This window comes from Apteryx mantelli, chromosome 2 (genome assembly GCF_036417845.1).
Source record: "Apteryx mantelli isolate bAptMan1 chromosome 2, bAptMan1.hap1, whole genome shotgun sequence".
NCBI classification, from domain to species: domain Eukaryota; kingdom Metazoa; phylum Chordata; class Aves; order Apterygiformes; family Apterygidae; genus Apteryx; species Apteryx mantelli.
In genome coordinates this window covers 19,989,417-20,008,658 of record NC_089979.1, presented here as the reverse complement: position 1 = coordinate 20,008,658, position 19,242 = coordinate 19,989,417, and the positions used below count along the sequence as shown (strand labels likewise).

The following is a 19,242-nucleotide window of genomic DNA, read 5'->3' as shown; positions in this document are numbered from 1 at the left end:
CAGCGCCTAAGCCGCGTCCTGACGCGCAGGGAGGCCGCGGGGGCCCGCGCGGCCCTGCCGGTCCCCACGGGAGCGGCTCCCTCGTGTGGCTCGCTGGGCGACAGGGAGCCCCCCGGGCGGGCGGACGGAGGGCAGTGACAGGGCACTGGCCGTTACAGAACAGCTGAAATTCCGCAGGGAAATGCCCTTAAAGGTGCGTTTTGGTTAAGCAAAATTCAGCAAGACTGGGCTGAATGTCCGAACAGTTTCTACCTGAGCCAGGCGCTGTATGTACTTAATGTCGGTGTCCGTGTAGTAGCCAGGTGTGCTGTACTCTGGATGTTTCTTCATACATTACTCTTCAGGGCACCTCAGCATCACCAGATAAACTTAGAGCGCAGCACGGTGTATCTGATGGAGAGGATGCAAAGCCATCCCTGCTTGGGGCAGCAGGTCCGTCCACTCTCCATCTGGAAGTGGAAAGGGAATCAGCTCAGAGGGCGGTTCATACAGCCGCTCCTGGGTTCGGGTGGTCTCCACCCAGCTCTCACTATTCACTGCAGAGGTAGCCTAACAGAGTCTGGGCACCTCATTTTTAAATGGCTGCCTTTAGACCGGTAGGTGCTATTCTCCATGATGCTCCCCAGCCACTGTTTACGGAAGTCTGCTGTTACAAAAGAACGTTTCACGCTGCTGCTGCTGGCTCTTCATACAGCACAACAGAGGTGGTATGCAGCGGCTCACGCACACACGCTTTTACTGATACTTTAAATAAGAGAAATACATACAAGTAATAAACTGTATGGCTAGCCTGCACAGCTGTTGTTAGGATGAAAGTGCAAACATGGTAGCATGTCACAAAAACATGGCTTTGCCCACTTTTTTTGGTTTAGCCATTAGCTATTACATGGGCTTGCTTTCCTGATCAGTAACAAAAGTAGAATGATAACATCTGCCAATAAAATGAACAGATCCTTAGGTCTTTTACTAAAAGGCAGGTGTATAATAATTTTGGCCAAGCACCAGGAGAAAAAATCTTGCCAAGGCACGAGACTATCATGTTCCTCAAGGTGCAGTTCCATTTTCTGAAAAAAAAACCCAACAGTTTGTGAATACATTATGGAGACCAGTGTGGCAGATGGTAAAGTGGTTTCTATCTAATGGAACTTGTGGAAATCCTCGAAGGGCTGTTGAGCAAAGCAAGACAAAGAAAATTGTTTTAGAATGACATATTCCCCACAAAAGGTGAGCTAGAGAACGGGGAAAAAAAGGAGGGATATACATACAATTTGTCATTTTTCTCATGCTGACATATTCTGAAGAAAATTAACTGACTATTTTTTCTCTTGTAACTCTCTTCTGAACTCTCTTGTGTTTCTCTGCTTCTGTATCCTTGCTGAATGACAACAGCAGCAAGCCTCTTCAATTAACACTCAAAAATATTCATTGAAACTTTGCTTTAGGTTCTGATTTTTGCTTCATTGTCTCCCTGTAAAGTATTTGGGTTGATGCAGAGGTAAGTCAACATCATATTTAAAACACTGTAGTTAATTGAAGAGGAAATAAATAATTAAAAATCTTGCATTGTTTAGATAGACGGGCTTCTTTCTCACCCATCTATCAGTGAATGGATCACAGAAATGACCCAATGAGTATGCAGAGACAAAGGATTCCTTATCAAAGTACATTCAAATGCAGTTAATTGCAATTGGGAGATAATGCATATCCATTTTAGGTGGCTAAAATATTCTTCCACTAATTTTCTGTATTGGTTTCTCTATTACATCCAGAGAAACTGAAGTGATTGAAGAGGTAGTCATGATAAGCATTAAACATTTGACAGTAAAGAACTTGACATTGAAGGCTAAAAGATTTTTGAAAGTCTGAAAATTAGAAGGGGAAATCCTAAATGCTAGAACTAGAAATGCTCAATTGAAGTTTCATGATAAATCTTAACTGTTATATAGGAGTCACTTGACGTTATTTTACTGTCAAAGGGAGCTCAGTAGTTAGCACTCAAAAAGAAACATGGTTGTTCCCTGTCGAGTTTGAAAATTGCAGTATTATGGCACTTTATTTTGATGATAATATGACTTTTCAGCCTGCTCCAATTATCAAGGGAATCTCAGGCTTGTCTTACAAACATGTAGGTTATTTTAGTCCTTTATCTTTGTCCTGTAGTCAGCGTGTTGAGTCTCTGGATAATGCCATCAAAGTGAATATGACCAGATACCAATACCTAGTTGGGTGTGAGGCTGGAGACATTGACATATTGTCAGAAACCTTGGGATAACGCTATAGACTGTGAGAATTTATTCTCTTAGCCAGAGGGAGAGATGGACATGTTACAGAAAGCCTTGAAAGTGAATATTTATGACGTGCCTCAGAAGACTCTGCCCTTATATTCTGTAAAAGAAAGTAGTTTGGATGAAAATTACCTGTTGCTGTTTAACTAGCTTGTCATGCTGTCATGCTATGAAGGTTCGATAGCAACGACTGAGATAGTAATATAATAATAATAATAAAAAAGATGTTTATTTCCTCACACAAGTTCTTGGATTAGTAACATCCATTAAAATAATGCGATTACTAATTTAGAAAGGATAACACAAAACCATCAGTTACTAATTTAGAAAGGATAACCCGAAACCGTCGATTACTGCGCTATTAATTGGAAGCACTGCTTATCCCTGCTTGAAAGCTAGCTTGTTCACTCTCCTAGTGAGAGGACTCTCAACCTCGAGGAGTTACCTTACCCCAGCGTCCCAGGAAAAGGGGAGGGGGGGGATACTCACGGTCCAGCCGGAGAGGATGGTCAGGTCACGTTCCCGTCCCTGCTCAAACTCTCCTAGCTCCCAAGTCTCTTTTTATACGGCTGGGGCTCTGGGCAAACACTGCTTTTGCTGACTTTTAGCAAGTTTCGCAATCACAGGACTGTTTGTCTGCTTGGGAAGACCCTGCTAGCGAGGCAAGACCACAGCACCTCCGTATCGCTTCTTCCCTCCCCGGGGGTCCGTGCAGATCCCAGGTGGCAGACTTCACTTCTCCAGTCTTGTTAATCATTCCGCAGCCTTGCGCATATCAGTCCTTGCACAGATCGGTTGGTAGACGACTTTAGTCCTGTTAAGTCCTCTGTTCAACAGCTTTGCGCAGGTCAGCTCTGGTGCTCTCAGTTCTTCTGCATATCAATTGACAAACTTCAGTCCTGTTAACTCTTCACTCGCCCGTCATAGCTGTGTTTTGTTGAGTTCCACCCTGGTAACGCCCTAAATCCACCCTGAATTAGTAGTTTACAGAACTTCCATTTTCATTGGATTTGTAGGAGTGTTCTCATTATCTCAACTCGTGCTTGCCTACTCTTCCTCTGGCAACACCGCACCAAAAGGAAAAGCATACATTTTGCATAAACCTCAGAAGCATTTCACTGAAAGTCACGAAACATTTATCTGAGTTAGGCAGTAAGCACACACAAGAAAGTAATAATCTCAGTGGGGTTTTCTGAAGTCAGGCAGCTTTGTAAGAAGTAAAAAAGCCAAATTGCTCTGCTCCTCGGGCAATTTTGGAAATGCCTTTATTATACTGGAAATTAACATACTTTGTGATAACAGTGAAACAAACTCAGCGTCATCTGCACTTTAAGCTGCTATTTACTGTAATATATATATATATATTTTTAAATAGTAATACAAATCCAGCTGTATACAACAGAACACCCAAAATAAAAAGTTGGAAGATTGCTGGGTGTCAGAAAAGGCATATACATTCCGGGAGAATGAGTCTAAGAAAAAGCACTGAAATAAAACAGAAACTATTCATTTTAGCCATTAAATTTTTTTTCACACAATTTTCAGTTCATGAATACTGGTGAATAAAGACTTTGAATTATGATTAATTATTCTTAATACAGTAAATATATACTTGGATTTAAATAAATATTGCAATTCATAAAGTGAATAATAGCATTTTAAAATTAAATTAAAAATAAAAATAAAATTAAAGTGCATGCAAAGTTTTATAAATAGAAGCCTGCCCCATTTATAACTGCAGAAATTCAGTGATTAGATCTGTAGACTCTAGGACTTTTCTTTTTACCTTTTTTTTTTTTTTAAGTAGGTGGTATATAGTGAGTGGTGCAGTGGTTTAGAGAAGGTGGAAGAATTAGGTTAAATGCTATTCTGGAGCTGTGGATTCTGTCACTGACTGTGCTCCATAGTTCTGACGTGATGATGGACACTCACTTTAACCAGTGTTGATCAATAAGGATGGCATTTAGTTGCCTAAACCAGGTGACTAATGTTTTAGATGCCCAACCAAGCCTCTAGCTGCCACTCCAGAAGGGCAGGAATATCCTGTAGATTGTGTCATGTTTGTCAAGATGCAAAGATGTCTTGAGACCCAAGAACATGTAAAATGGCTTTCAATGCCTGTGTTTGTGCACCTGAATTACTCCTTATTTTTGTCTTTTTTTTTTCCCCTGGGTGGTGCTAAACCTAAATCCCTAGCACCTTTTCCTAGGTGCCCAAGCTGATTTGAAGAAATGCTCAATATACACGGCTGCAGTGGGAGTCAGTGGAATCATAGCTAGTCACAAGGAATATAGGTTCCTTCTCTGGTTTCTCCATGTGTGCCCTCTCAGTTTCGGTTCGTCTGCCTATTTTGGGGTAGTATTCTGTAATTCTTGCAACAGGCCCACTATGAACTGTTGTGATTTAGTAGGTCTGACTATTTTTTGACACTTGCCAATTTTTTCCTTTGGACAGCTGTCGTTAGTAGTGACCATACTGACAGACAGAATAAAAGACACTAAATACTGTTTAAGCAGCTGGAAAAAGTCATTGAAAATTAAAAAAAATAATAACAGCCTATACACATGCCTATCTTGCCTGAAGGTGCTTTTTATTGCCCAGTGGCATACTACACAAACCTAATTTTTCAGACCCATTTATTTTGTCCTTGAGTGACAATGCAGCTCTGCAGGACCAGTCTGCACCACTGTGTCTTCGAGGTGGGCTCACTGAGAGTTCTTTTGCCTCACTGCATTACTAAGCTTTGACCTTCTGGACAAAACTGGTTCCCAGCTTGCCTGGCAAAAGGTAATAACTTTGCAGCTAGCAGTTTAGGCATTGTCCCTTAATAACTCTTAAGGTATGTGCTAAGCCATAGCTTCCTTTTCAGTCACTTTCCCTCTTTCTGCCTATTTTTCCCTACATCTCCTGAAAAGAATATTTTTCTTGGGGTAAACATGTATGTCAATGCTATATCCACATCTGATTGAAGAGAAGCTCCTTTTCCATACTTTCAATATAAAATGTACTAGAGAATGTTAAATACTTAGGAAAATCAGTCGGCTGCACCTCAGAAGGCACAGCCCAACCTAGTGGGCGTTTTCAAACTTCATCCTTCTGTTCCACAGCCCCCCAGTATGCAAAGGAAGTGATAAAACAGCCCCCTCCCCTTGCAGGAGTGCTTGAAGGTTAGTAACTGCTTCTGAAGCACTTGGATCCTACTGTAATGGTGAGTGCTGTAGAAAAACTGGAAGTCAACATAATTGTCTTGCTAGAGCAGTGTTTGATGAGTGAATTATAAACAAGCTTCAGTGTACACATTGACTGGTGGGGATTCAGCAAAACATATTGGCGTCCACTAGTGTCCCTGTCCATTTTACATACTGATTGTGGAAAAATAGTACCTGACTGTTCAACTAAAGCCCTTTTCACAATCAATAACAGAAGGAGGGCTGCCTTTTTCTTAATGCTCGCCACACCCTACCCCTTTCCCTAGCTCTAATGGAGAGGTAACATATACCCACCTCACGGGGTTGTCTCTGAAGACAAAAATAATTTGAAGTCATTTGGTGAAAATCACCAGAGAAATTAAAAGCATTTACTATGTATTATTGTTATACCAGTTTCTTTTAAAAAATCCCCAGCCCTTAAAAATTTGCAAAGCACATATTAAACCAACATGTATATGAGTTGCCAACATTTCTGGAAGTATCTGGTTAATCATCTTCACACACACACGGCATCAAAACCCAAAGTATGCTCTCTTTTCTGAATGATTAAGCCAGGCTTCCCATAACATTTCACTAGCAAGCAGGAACATGACAATCTTCTGACAACAAAGTGAATGGGAAATACATGTAGTCCAGTCTCTGAAGTCATATAATCTGCTATAAAAAAACAAAAAATGGGAAAAGGAAAGAGTGACCATCCCAAAGATGTGAAAAGAAAAGAAAAGGCGAAGATGCAACTCAAAAGAAATATAGGTTATTTTGATGGGGTAAGTTTTATTATAGGATCTATAGTAGGGGCAGGGATCTTTGTGTCTCCCACAGGCGTGTTAAAACACTCCTTGCTTAACGTTGGTGTTGCACTTATGATCTGGACTGCTTCTGGGCTAGTTTCTCTGATGGGTTCCCTCTGCTATGCCGAGCTGGGAACCGCGCTGCCGTTTTCTGGAGGCGAATACAGCCATATTAAAAGAGGCCTTGGATCCCTGCCAGCCTTCGTGTTCATCTGGACATCCACGTTTACCAAGCCGGCATCGAACGCCGCTCGAGCCTTGCTGTTCGCTGAGTATGCCACCCAGCCCTTCTACGGCAGGTGCCCCGCGCCACAAGTGCTGAAGAAATGCTTGGCCTTGGCGGCTCTCTGGTCCCTGGGGATTTTGAATGGGCGCAGTGTCAAAATGGCTGCGTGGGTGCAGACGGTTTTCACTGTGCTGAAGATGATGGCGCTGTCTGTCATTGCCATCGGCGGCATAGTTCTCCTGCTGGGGGGCAGAAAGGAGCATCTGGCAAGATTCGAGGATGCGTTTGGGTCGGAGACTCCCAATGCGTCGCAGATTGCCGAAGCCTTCTTCCAAGGGTTATATGCCTACGGTGGTTGGTGGTCCCTCAATTACATGGCAGGTATCTCACTCTTTTTTTTTTATGTTTTGTTCTGCAGCCGTGCTTACATTCCTCAGCTAGTGGTAGTAGAACTTGTCTCTCAGTCAAAACGGTGGAGTCTGTAACGATATCGGTTTTACAAAGCAAGCTGTCCAGAGGTTCTGTTTGTTCGGGTTGATAAAAGAGGAATTGTTCTTCTCTATGGAACTTCCTTCTTTCATGTGCAGTCTCCAGAATCAGACTGATCTTTAAACAATAATACAGGAAAATTAATAAGTTTTTTTTTAAATCTCACGTGAAAATAGAATTTTGCATACCTCAAAAAAATTGAATTGTCTCTCTCAATGTCATTGCCTTTCTAGAAATGGATGCTTGTATAAAATGTCTATGCCAAACCATGTGTACAATAAGAACCAAACCCATAAAGATAATTAAGTGATAAATTTGTATTTAGATACCTACACCCTCTCTGAAGTTATCCAGTTGATTTTTCTATAGACTTTTCATTTTGAATAGTATTAAAATATAGCAATTTTAAGAGATATATAGGATGGTCTGTCAGTAATCAGTTCCTTGGGAAAATACAGTTTTGAAGAGAGGGTAGAGAAAAATGTAAGGAAAGTGATATAAATCCTTTCATGTAACTTATACTCAATTTTAAACATTCAAAACTTTTTTAAATATTTATTTCCTTATTCTGTTTTATACTTGATGACACCTGTGATAACAATAAATAGAACAACCATGAGTAGAGAGTTCCATGAAAGCTGCGAAGAGGTAACATTTACAATGTTAGTTAGCTATGCACTTCACAACCAGTTAAATGAATAGTGTTTTATAGTATCACTAGATTTACAGAATTAAGTGGTAAGCCAATGGATATTGCTCTTATATCTTTAGCCTTATTTATCCTTTCTGGCCTGTATCAGATGTCAAACATTAAATAAACCAAATGCGTGAAATGCAAAACACAAAGTTCAGTGGTGAGAAGAGGGTGAAAATTGAGTTAATGTTTAAAGAAATGACTGTTATTATTAATATAAAGTTATTCCTGCCTTGAGAATATGCTGACATTTAAAAAGTGGTATAAATCAGAAAAATACAATTTTGAAATACTAGGTTTTTCTTAAAGCAAGCATTTGGCTTTGTAAGCCCTCCAAAATGCAAAATTATTCATAAAATCCTGTTTTATTTTCCGTTAACAGTAGTAATAAATACAATACTTTAGTCAGCACAGCTGTTTAGACAGATGCAACCAATGTAATAGTCCTCTTTTGTGCTGAATTTCCTATTTTCTAACAATAACTTTCATTCCTATGAGCTTGAGCTAAAGAATCAGGTGCCAGCTGGATGGCAGGGCTGTAACTAGCAACAAAACAGCGAGAGTAATTTAAATCGGCAATTCTAGTGATTGTCTTTCTGTGCTGACAATTACCAAGTGCGTTTCTTACATTTTAAATAAATCCCCAATCCTCTACCAGACTGTATCTGAATGCCACTGTTGTGCTCATGCAGTCACCATGGCTCTGTGCACTGCACCTATCGGCCAGGGTTAAAACTGATGTTCTGCAGGAGACAGGAATGATATTTGAGAGAGGAAAAAGGATCCCTCTCCTATCACCTCGCTTAAGTGAATCACATTCCTGTTTGCCTTTTCACTTCTTGCTCCCTTTGTGAGTTATCCCTTTGTGATGTTTAGGAGTATCTTTTGTAACACTTAGGAAGACTGGAAAAGGAGTGGGAGAGGAGGGGAACGGACGGAGTGAAAGAGAAGAAATAGACCCGTTTTCCCCAATCCTTTTGGACTGCGATGAGGATCAAGTATTGGAGTTTTGGAAAGTCTTTATCTGTAAAGCCTCTCCATGACGCTGTCTATGTGCACCTCCCTCCAGAAATGCAGCTGGATGCATTTTAAGATGTTCCTGTCCACAGAAATCAACTCCATCTTTTGCTAGGTTTGGAGCGCAGTCATTTGTTAGGAATACGTGCCAGTGCTTCAGTTGTTCAAATGTGAAGTTTGGAGCTTTTTCTTATTCTGATAAGGGTAGTTTTAAGCTAAGATGCCAGGCTTAGCACTGAGCAGTTTTCTTCTACCAGCTTTGCCCTGGCAAAGGGAATCGACAGCAGAACCCAGCTGGGAATGGTCCCCTTTAAAATCACTGCATTACTGCTCTTCTGTCAGTGCTCTCCTGTTACATTTTCTGTATTTCCTGAAATAACAGCCATGTTTTGTATAGGAATAGGAAAATGAGCATAAAGCTTCAAATCAGGACTCATGAGGTGATGTAAGAATAAATAAATTAATTTTAGAGTCTCATGTTCAATCTTGTGATGTAAAAGTAGGGTTACTTGAAAATTTCTTATCCATTCTTTTTTTAATGTGAAGTCAGATTTTTGGATTAATCAAATCTGAGAAAATTTTGCCTTTATCTGTCCCTTCTCCCAAGATATCTGATAGCTGAAAAATAGCTAAATAAGAAAACAAAAGATTTTAAACTATTAATTTTTTTTTTATTTATTCTTCTTTGATAACAAACTATTTGAGAATCACTGTAGGACCTCACAGGCAATATAGTTTAGGAGCTGTGATTATGATTTGGGACATGACTTCAAGCTCTGTGTCAATTCAACACGGAAACACACTTGCAGAATGAATGTTGCTTGCTTTATTAAATTTCTGTTTAAATTGTATTTTTCAGAAGAGATGAAAAACCCTAGTAGAAATATCCCTTTAACTGTGATGACTGCTGTTCCTGCAGTAATTGTGTTTTATTTACTGGTAAATGTCTCATATCTGACTGTCCTCACACCTAAGGAAATTGTCTCCTCAGGTATGGATTTTATTTTCATCTCATTAAAAAGGGGTGGTTCATTAGCATACCCATCTGATGCCAGCTTACAGGGTAACTTGTACTCACCTAATATCCCTGTCGGGAAGTTGGGGTTTCATTCTAAGTTTTAGCAGAGAACCTTTGTTTAATTTTACCATATTGCACAAGTTAGACAGAATACACACAGATAGTGTTACCTATTGAAAATGTCGGCTTATACCTATACTGTCTAAAGAGAAATCAGAAATGTATTAAAACCTGCAAGATCAGGTGGAGATCAGGGCTGTGTTTAGTACAGATTAGGCCTCTGTTTTCCTGTGGTTTTAATCCTCTGTCCTCCCTCCTTCCCAACTTCATGGTGTCTTAGGCTAAAGTCATTATTATTTAGGAGATGGACAAGTCTGCCATGATAAGCAATATAGAAAAGGCTGTAGATCCCCAAACTGTAGCCCTTTTGGGGTGGGTTTTTCATGATAAATATTCCTTAGAAAATCCTATACAAAAAGTCCAATTTATGTGAAGCCTGCCTCAGATGCTGTGCCTATAAGCTGTCCATAAAAAGTTCAAAGAGGAATTGTAGTTCTTGATTATCCAAAAAGTACCTTTTAAATACCACCCTAATGAGACTGAGCTGGCAGACCTTTTCTCCAGGAGTGACAAAAGACATATCTCATTTAGATTGAATGGTTATTTTTCTTTTTGTCTGTAAATGGGAGTTTTGTAGCTGTCACTCAGCAACTTTGTATTACCACTCAGCCCGTGGTCAGGCTAGCTGCTGGGAGAGATGCATACATTTGCAGATCCATTCTGAAATGAAAGAATCAGTGAATACCAGAATATCAGTGAATGCCAGCAGCCCAGCTGGCATAAACAGTTCCAAACATACCAGGGGAGCTATGCTTATTTATTCAGCTGAGGAGATAGCTTTAAAATTATAAACCGAGGTTCAAACATTGCTATATATTGCTGCAGTTCTTGTACATTCACTACATGTTTTTTTTCCCCTCCTTTATCAACTTCCTATGCTGCGCAGATCATTGCAAGACCTATGTTCCTCATGGCATTTGTTTATAGGCCCACTAAATAGTAGTCCTCACTACAATGTGGGCCGGTTTCCAAGAAATACTGAGAATCTTTTGTTTGAAAGTAATCTTTCATATTTTCTAGTTCCACCCAAAAGCAAAACCCCATTAATAACACATTTGCTGACCTGTCTGCATGTACATGCAGCCATTTTGGCAGTCTCCTCATAATAGTAGATCATGTCACCGCTATGGTCATGCAGGGAACTAATGTATTCATTTTTTTTCCCCAGATGGCCTTGCCATGCGTGTACATTTGTGATTCATGATGGTACGTTGTTGCCGTACTGTTTGCTCCCACTGGGCACTTCCATTACCTTGGTATTGGCCACGGCAGGTTTACCCAGGTCTTTCCGACGCAGCAGTACAAATTTTTAACTCCTGAATTAAATACCCTTAAGATTAGATTAGTCACTTTGGATTGTTGTAACAAAAAACAGGCTTTGCAGGTAAATGGTAAAGACTTTGTGTTTGTTAAGTTTCTTTTCTGTTGAGTCTGTTGCTAATTCAGAACATGGTCCCCACGCTGTTACTAATGCTTCGTTTCCTTGCAGTTGCTGTGGCAGTCACCTGGGCTGATCGAGTGATCCCCTCTGTTGCCTGGATCATTCCTCTCTCTGTTGCTGTCTCGATATTTGGTGCCCTCAACAGCAGCATGTTCACATTAGGTCGATTAAGCTACGCTGGCAGTCAGTCAGGACATTTACCTATTTTAATATCTATGCTTAATGTCCACTCCTGTACTCCAGCACCAGCCATGATTTTTTCAACCACCATTGCATCCATTTTTGTTATCCCCTCTGACCTTATTATGTTAACAAATTACTTTGGATTTTCTGCCTGGCTTATGATTGGATTGACTTGTGCAAGCCTGATTGTACTTCGGTACCGGGAACCTCATCTACACCGACCATACAAAGTAAATGGAAATAAGTTATTAAATGTTTTCACCTATTTTTTAGTCATGGGTAGCACCCAAAAGTTACAGAACAAGTGCAGTGATAGCAGCAATCATAAATTGCTAATCGCTAAAGACATAAAAATAATAATCACATTGTTTAGAATCTTATTCATTGTCTGGTATACTTTTGCTTGTCCACTGTGCAAAGAGGGGACAAAAACATACGGTCTCTGCCCCAGAGAGCTTAAAATCGAAAACAAGAGATGGATTTAGACAGAATGGGGGAGATAATGCAAACAAGGCAAAACAGGGAATTGTAATAGTGTGACAGGCTGGGAGTTCATGCGAGGCTCTACCATATAGAATGTACTCTCATCTTTCCTGCCACAACCACAGGCATTAAGACAGATATAATTTCATCTAAATTTAGCTGTCAGAAAGCTAGGTTGAAAGTGTATGCTAACTGTCTAGACTTCTAGGTGCACAAGCCTGAGTTTCTTGCAGGTGCCCATATTAACATATGCGGATGAATGACTTTCAGTGCATGCCTGCCTCTTCCCCATGATGATAGAAGGAGCCTATACAAGTATTTTAGAAAAGACACCTATCATCTTAGACAATTTTAGGTTGGGTGAATCTCATCCAGGGTGAGAATGCAGCAACATGAGAAATGGTATTTATAGTGTAGCAAAGACTGCGTTATTACTCTTAGGAATGATGCATAAAATCACAGTTCGTCAGTTTACTTCCTCTTTTTTTTTTTTCTTCTTTTGCAGGTGTTTCTACCAGTTCCATTTGTGATGGTGGCAATGTCTTTCTTCTTAGTTTTAGCTCCTATTGTCTGGTCTCCAAAGCTGCAATATGTTTATGCTTTCCTGTTTATGCTGGGGAGTCTCACTGTTTATTTGCCTTTTATACATTTTAAATTGCATTTTGCATTTGTTGATAAAATTACTTGCTACTTACAGTTACTGTTGGAAGTTTCTCCTGCTGATGGATCTGCTGACAGCAAATATGAATAATGGCAAACGTTTAATCCCTGTACAACCAACAGCCAATAGAGGATTTTCTTTAACTAAGGTTGCTGAAGCTACAAATTACATGTTAGGTGTCAGGTGTGCATGTGCCTCTGTGTGTGTGTATGTGTGTGCATATATATATATTTATATGCATATATATTTATGCAAACATCTAACTTCATGAGTTTATGTGTGTATATATGTGTGTGTGTGCATATATGTGTATACATACACATACTTAAGTTTGTACTTAAGTACATATAAATTAAACACTTAAGTACTTAAGTGCATGTATATGTGTATATATACACACATACTTAAGTTTAATAAGTGCAAACAATCTTCTTCAAATTGGTAGTCTGTAAAATGCTCTCTCTTGCTCTTGAAACCAGGATTAAAGTTAGGTATCTATTTACCTATGGTTGTTTATCTGACAGAACTAAGACTAAATTACAGTACAAATATTTGTCAATATTATCATATAAGAAATAAGTAAATACATATTTATCAGCATCATTATATAAATATACTTTTGGTCTCCAAAGTTTTTCCAATTATTTTTAGTTCTTAATAGTTTCTTTATTAGACCTTCTTGGTTTAAAGGCTTTATAGTTCTGTTCATCTGCTCTTTTTTTTGCCTGAATTTATTTTGAAAAGAAAGCTTTGAAGAGCATTGTAATCTTGACTGAGACCTTTTTTAATCCCAAGGAAAGCATATAGGGTGTGCCTTGGCTATTTTAGAATAACAAATGCAAATAGAGAGTGAAATCTTACTAAATATCAAATAAGAATTATTTCTCCCCTTTGTCACACTGATAAAACTCAGATCTTTAAAGACTTCAATAAATTGTTTAAATCTAAGCATTACTATTACAATATTCCTTACTTTATGTTTTACTGAGAAATATGAGCTTTTTTAGACCCTTCCTCTCCATTTTTATTTTGTTTACGAAAATAAGATAAATAAATTCTTGCCTATTTCATTTCAATAATTAGGCCCTGTTCAGTCCACTGAGTATTTAAATTTAAAAACAAAGAACCAGTACACAGGAAACATCACACTCTTAGGTGATTAATCTATTAATATATATTGTTATTGTTTTTATAATTACAATAGAATTATGTGTGTAGATTGGTTTTTCAAATCTATCTATACGGTGCTCACCAGTACAACCACTAGATGGCTCTAGGCTAACATCACTCTTACAACATGGTGTGCTGGGTTACTGTATGTTGTATTAGTGAGAGAAATAGTTTTACAGAGCATCCCATTATAACACTTACAGTAGAACAGATAATTCCATGCTAGAAAATTCAGTTCTTTGATGAAGCAAAAATTTAGAGGTCAGGATGATAGATAGCTGGCTTTATATATAGCGATTCAAAATATAACATATCCATCAATAATGATGGAAAATATTTTAACTTTTAGGAGGATTTAATTTTCCACTAGAATAGGCCTCAAAATGAAAACAAGTACAAGAGGTAAGTGGCTCTCCTTACAGCTGAAGATGTACATAGAATGACAATTTGAGGTTGAAACAAGACCTTTTTAATGCTGTAGGAACAAAAGTCCATGCAAGTAAGGAGTGAAGTGAATATCGCTGCGGTCCTGGAGACTGGATCCTACTAAAAGCAAGACAGGAATTATTGTTTAATTTCACTCAATGAAACTATCAGAAAAGCATTTGTCTTGCTGTTTTCATTTTAAAAATCACAAGACTAGACAAAATTTTATCAGTGTATTATTTTAAGAGCTGAAGTCTAGTGAGCATTAAAAGAAAGGAAGGATTTTACTGTGACTAAAGCGCTGACCAGGGATTTGAAAATGCAAGTGTGGTGCCTGGCTGTATCACAAATATTCAACTGATCTTGATCAAGTTACCTATTTAAAACTCATGTTTTAATATCTAAATAAAAATGGAAGTCATAAGAAAAAAAAAGAGGATGGTTCGATAATATCATAATGAAGACCACATGGTTTGAAAAAACAGATGTCAAAGGGCTGTTGCTCAATTGTATGTCTAATTTCTATATAACTTCCTGTCAGTGGATCTAATATTCTGCTTGAATTTGTTTATACGCTTGAATGTTGTAATGACTTGGTGTACTTAGCAAATAGATATGTGAGTGTATATATAGAGCATGTATCTGTTAATGGTACAAATCTTGAATTTAGAGTTTTAATAGTCTCAGCAAATTAGGAAACTCAATACTCCCAAAGAAATTTAGTATAAAATAGTTTGCATCTATGTACCTTTTTGTAATATGAAATAGTTTTGGGTTTTTTTTTAAACAAAAGTCTTGGGAAATGGCACATATACAGGGATGCCCCCTCTAATTCAAAGTTTATTATCAAATGATCACCAAAGAGAAGAACCTAACAGTTAGAAAAGGTCAGAATTAAAACTGCTTGTGCAAACTTAATCGATGCCTATCCATTTCCATACCTATTGATAGGGATTGATGCCTCTCAATATTGATCCCTTTTGATAGGCGTCGATACCTCTTGATCTCCACAGGCATCTATAGCTCACCATTGAGAACCATCGATCTTGACTGGCATCTAGAGTGATGCTTCTTGCTCCGATTTTGCTCTCGGTAGGCACCGACAACTGTCCAAGTTGACTGTTCACAATGCGCAGAGTTATCGCTGAGTATCAATTACCAGCCGTATTGCTAGGGAATGAGATCTACAGATATCCAGCCCTATTGATAGCCTTCAGTACCTCTCGATCTCCACAGGCACCTCAGCTTTCGCTCTCAGACCGACTTTGCTCTTGGTAGGCATCAACCAGTATCGACATTGATACCTCTTGATATTGATCCCTAACGATGCCTATCCAGTTCCATACCTATCAATAGGCATCGATATTGATCCCTATTGATAGGCATTGATACCTCTCAATCTCCACAGGCATCTATTGTGGAAGATGTGTTGCGCAGCCAGGTGACTGATAGAGAACGTGACAGCAGCCCTGGAGTATGCTCTCTACACACTGACCGAGCTCCTGTCACAGTCAGACATGCATATTCCGTTTTGTCAACAATGTCTAGCTGCTTCGCAGCCAATCGCTACCCAAGGTTAGCATAGCTGAGATAAGGAGATAGTTCTAGTAGATTTAAGGGGCCCGTAGGATACAACAAGTTGAGTCCTGCCTGAGTGTCCGACCTGTGTGTCCAGCAGCCTCCCACCAGTGACCCCTCTGCACGGTTGGTTCCTGGGGCTCCCCATGCAGTTTGGAGTGTAAGTAAGTCCTTTCTTAAATTTATCCTGTTTAACCCCTCGTGAACCTTGAGTGCCTCTTTGCGCTGGCATCCAACCCTCCCTTTTCCTGCCTCGCGGTCACAGTTGGGGTAGTTAGCGGGATACCAGTGTGGAGATGCCTCTTTGGGGGTGAAAGGACAAGGGAGAGGCAGGGAGCTACATTCCTGAGTGGCCCGCTGCGGGTCAGTGGGCATCCATGGCTCACAAGCTGGTGGGGTGGGTCGCCCCCACAGCTTGGCTGGAGCTAGCAAGTGAGCCGGGGGTAACCCCAGAGCGGCTAGTGGAACTAGTTTCCAAGCTCTGGCTGGAAAAAGCAGGGTTGGAGGTGTGAAAGGCAGCAGAGGATCTGGGGTGGATCTTACGGACTGCGCTCCTCACCCTGGAGGAGGTGGTGTTGACGCGCCACCAGTGAAATGGGCAGCTAGAAAGTGATCTCGAAGCCGCTAAGGAGGCTCACCAACTGACCCAAGAGGTTGCAATTGCAACTGTGGATTGAGCTGAGAGGCTGGAGCACCAGTGTGCCGTTGTGGCCGCCTGCATTGCAAATCGCTGGTGGTGACAGGGGACGTGATGAGATGTCCATCCCATGGCAGTGCGGGCACTGGTGCGAAAACCAGATTGGGATCCGGAAACTTGGGAGGGCAGTATCTGGGACTCTGACGAGCCCCCCAGTTCAGTCAGACATAGAGTACGACAGGGAGGTAGCTGCCCGGCCAGTGGTAGAGCAGCGCTTACCAGACTGAACGCAGCCAATTTGCAAGGGACCATAACTATCTGTGATTTTAAAGCATCAGAGCTGCAGGATATGCAGGGGCACTACAGGCAGCAGCCCCGTGAAGGGTTACTAGAGTGGCTGTTAAGGCTGTGGGATGATGGGGCAGATGCAGTTTATTTTACTAGAGAGGAGCTCGACAGAATGGGGGCTCTCCCCCAGGATCCCAGGCTGTGCAACACCCTCCGTACCCTGAGGCAGCAAAATCAAAACATCTTCCCCTCCCTAACGCAGTGGGTGATGGGTGCAGCGTGGTTAACCTGGCCAACTGCTGCGGACATCAATGATGGCCTCACTGAAGGGACTACTATTGCAGCAGGAATAAACCAGCTGCAGCAATTAGGAATGTTGTCTGGAATTTATTTCCCCGAGTTTACCGGATCAGATCAGATCACCATGAGCAAAACCATCTGAACCATCCACCCCATCCCCCATCCCCCATCTTAAAGCAACGATGCTACTTATGACTGGGGGGAGGGGTGGGTATGGTAGGGGAAGTCGCAGTGCTGCCATCCCAGTTAGCAGAGGCGTCCTCTGCTAGCAGAGCCAGGAAGCCAGAAAGCAGGCGGGTAAACGTGAAGCAGAAAGCAAGGGTGAGTCGCCACACTATGTTCCGAGACCTGCTGCGAGCTGGCCTACCATGGCGGGAGGTGGATGGTGACCGCAGTGCAGAGCTGCTCAAGTGGTGGCTGCAGCTGCAGCCGGAGCGGCGCACACAGCCCACAGAGGGGAGAGTGCGGCAAGGAGCCAGGAGAGCGCAGGGGGGCGCCGGCGACACTCACTGCCCCACCAGCAGAGTGCATGGAGGGGGAGCTGCCAGCAGCACAAACAGGGGCCAGACAGCATTGCCCCCGTTGTACCCGCTTAGCTCTGCAGTGGTTGCAGACCAAAAAACCCTCTCGCAGAGTGGGAGGTGGCAAATTGATTATGACCCTTACTGGAGAGCCCGCTGCGCAGATACCTCCTGACCGCTGCAGATACCCGTTCTGGTCTATTGTAGACCCACTCCTGCACCACAGCTACTCAGGCTCACACCATTATGGCGTTAGAAGACTTGGTTGGGTTATATGGTTCTCCGGTGAAAATCCAAAGTGATCAGGACACTCATTTTACAGGGAAGGGCATTCAAAATTGGGCTGGAGAGCGAGGAATAGCCTGGACATATCACGTACCCTACCATCCGCAAGGGGCAGGACTGACAGAGCGAATGAATGGGCTGAAAGAGCAGCTGTGCAAACTGTCCCCTGCTGGTACCCTCGCGGGCTGGAGCAAAAGCATTCATCAGGCAGCTGCCTGCCTCAATGACCAACCACTGCGTGGCTCTACCCGCTATGCTTGTTTCAAAGGGGAATCCATCGAGCGGCCGCGTGTGCTTACAGTGCAACGGCTGCACCCCCAAGCCCGCCTCCCAGGCGAGCTGTGCCCGGGAGTGCAGGCGGGCATCTGCCACTGCCACACAAAGAAATATCCCTAGAACCGGAGAGCCATCATCTTGTGAGTACGGGGTTGGCAGTCACCAGACCTCAGGAGTATTATGGTTGCTTGGTGCCCTGTAATAATTTAGCTCTCTGAGGGGTCGACATCGTTGCAGGGTCACTGACTCAAACTGTCTTAAGGAATAACAATTTGTTATCATATTTTCCCTAGGGAGTTTAGTACTGTAATCTAAGAAAGAATGGAGAGAGAGTTTCAATTCCTCATTAAAAATTGCCATTCACTTTAATAGTAAATCTGAGCCTGGAAAATTTGCCTAAGTGGAGTATTAGTTGGTGCGTAGGCAGTGAGGAAGCACCAACGCTGGTATTCTGCAGTTTAAAGCAACTCCAGAATCACCTGGCAGAAAGTGCCCAAACAACTCTCAAGGAACTGCTCCTTCAAAATACGGCCTAGAGGACTGGAAGAGTTCTCCTTGTTGCTACTTTCCTACCAAGTCCCTGGAAATAAGTCACATAGGCTACCAGCCTATTTCCAAAGACCTAAGAGGGAAAAGGAAAGACAGCAGGACCCGTATGTGAAGAAAAGACCTGGGCAGAATAGAGAAGTGAGCATTGTTTCAGCTTGAGGACAAAAGGGAAACAAATAGAAATTTCAGGCAGCCTTCATCAGCAGACTTCCTCCTTCAGGTTAGACTTCTTCCCGGTATGGATGTATGGATGGATATTTTAATAGAAAACTAATACAGACATATCAAAAACCCAGTTAAGCTCTAACTCCACAATAAGCCAAGATGAAAAGCAAGAGCAGCTTGATGTAACTTAATCTGTTGTCTGATCTCAAATTCTGACAATGAGTTTGAACTGTAGGATAACAAAGTTTGGCACAAAATATTCTTGTCCAGTGCCCCATCTTATGCTCCAGAGGTAAAATGCTTTTGCTTAAAAAACTTAAATTTGTACCCATATAATGGGAAAGATGATTGCATGTTTTACATCTGATTCATGTTTTGAAAGCTGTATCTGCCAATGTTTGTAGAGTCTGAAAACATAGTCTGAGAAATG

The 19,242-nt window shown here is 41.3% G+C and overlaps 1 protein-coding gene across 3 annotated transcripts; it reads left to right on the top strand.

The window, feature by feature from the left end:
* Positions 1-17: 17 nt before the first annotated feature.
* Positions 18-13,234, top strand: SLC7A13 (solute carrier family 7 member 13). 3 transcript variants are annotated; one of them, XM_013956865.2, is made up of 6 exons: positions 18-193; positions 5,393-5,493; positions 6,383-6,892; positions 9,571-9,702; positions 11,339-11,703; positions 12,462-13,234. In XM_013956865.2, the coding sequence occupies exons 3-6, from the start codon at positions 6,391-6,393 to the stop codon at positions 12,705-12,707; spliced, it is 1,245 nt and encodes a 414-aa protein (XP_013812319.1). In that variant the 5' UTR covers positions 18-193; positions 5,393-5,493; positions 6,383-6,390; the 3' UTR covers positions 12,708-13,234. The 3 variants fall into 3 exon arrangements, with proteins under 3 accessions (XP_013812319.1, XP_013812321.1, XP_013812318.1); XM_013956867.2 differs by lacking the exon at positions 5,393-5,493 and having other exon boundaries at positions 152-193; positions 6,296-6,892; XM_013956864.2 differs by lacking the exons at positions 18-193; positions 5,393-5,493 and having other exon boundaries at positions 6,169-6,892.
* The last annotated feature ends 6,008 nt before the right edge of the window (positions 13,235-19,242 follow it).

Bases quoted from the DNA above. Each gene is read 5' to 3' on its own strand.
- SLC7A13 (XM_013956864.2), top strand. From the start codon at position 6,169: ATGGGAAAAGGAAAGAGTGACCATCCCAAAGATGTGAAAAGAAAAGAA. The intron at 6,893-9,570 runs GTATCTCACTCT...TGTATTTTTCAG, and splicing joins GTCCCTCAATTACATGGCAG to AAGAGATGAAAAACCCTAGT. The intron at 11,704-12,461 runs GTAAATGGAAAT...CTTCTTTTGCAG, and splicing joins ATCTACACCGACCATACAAA to GTGTTTCTACCAGTTCCATT.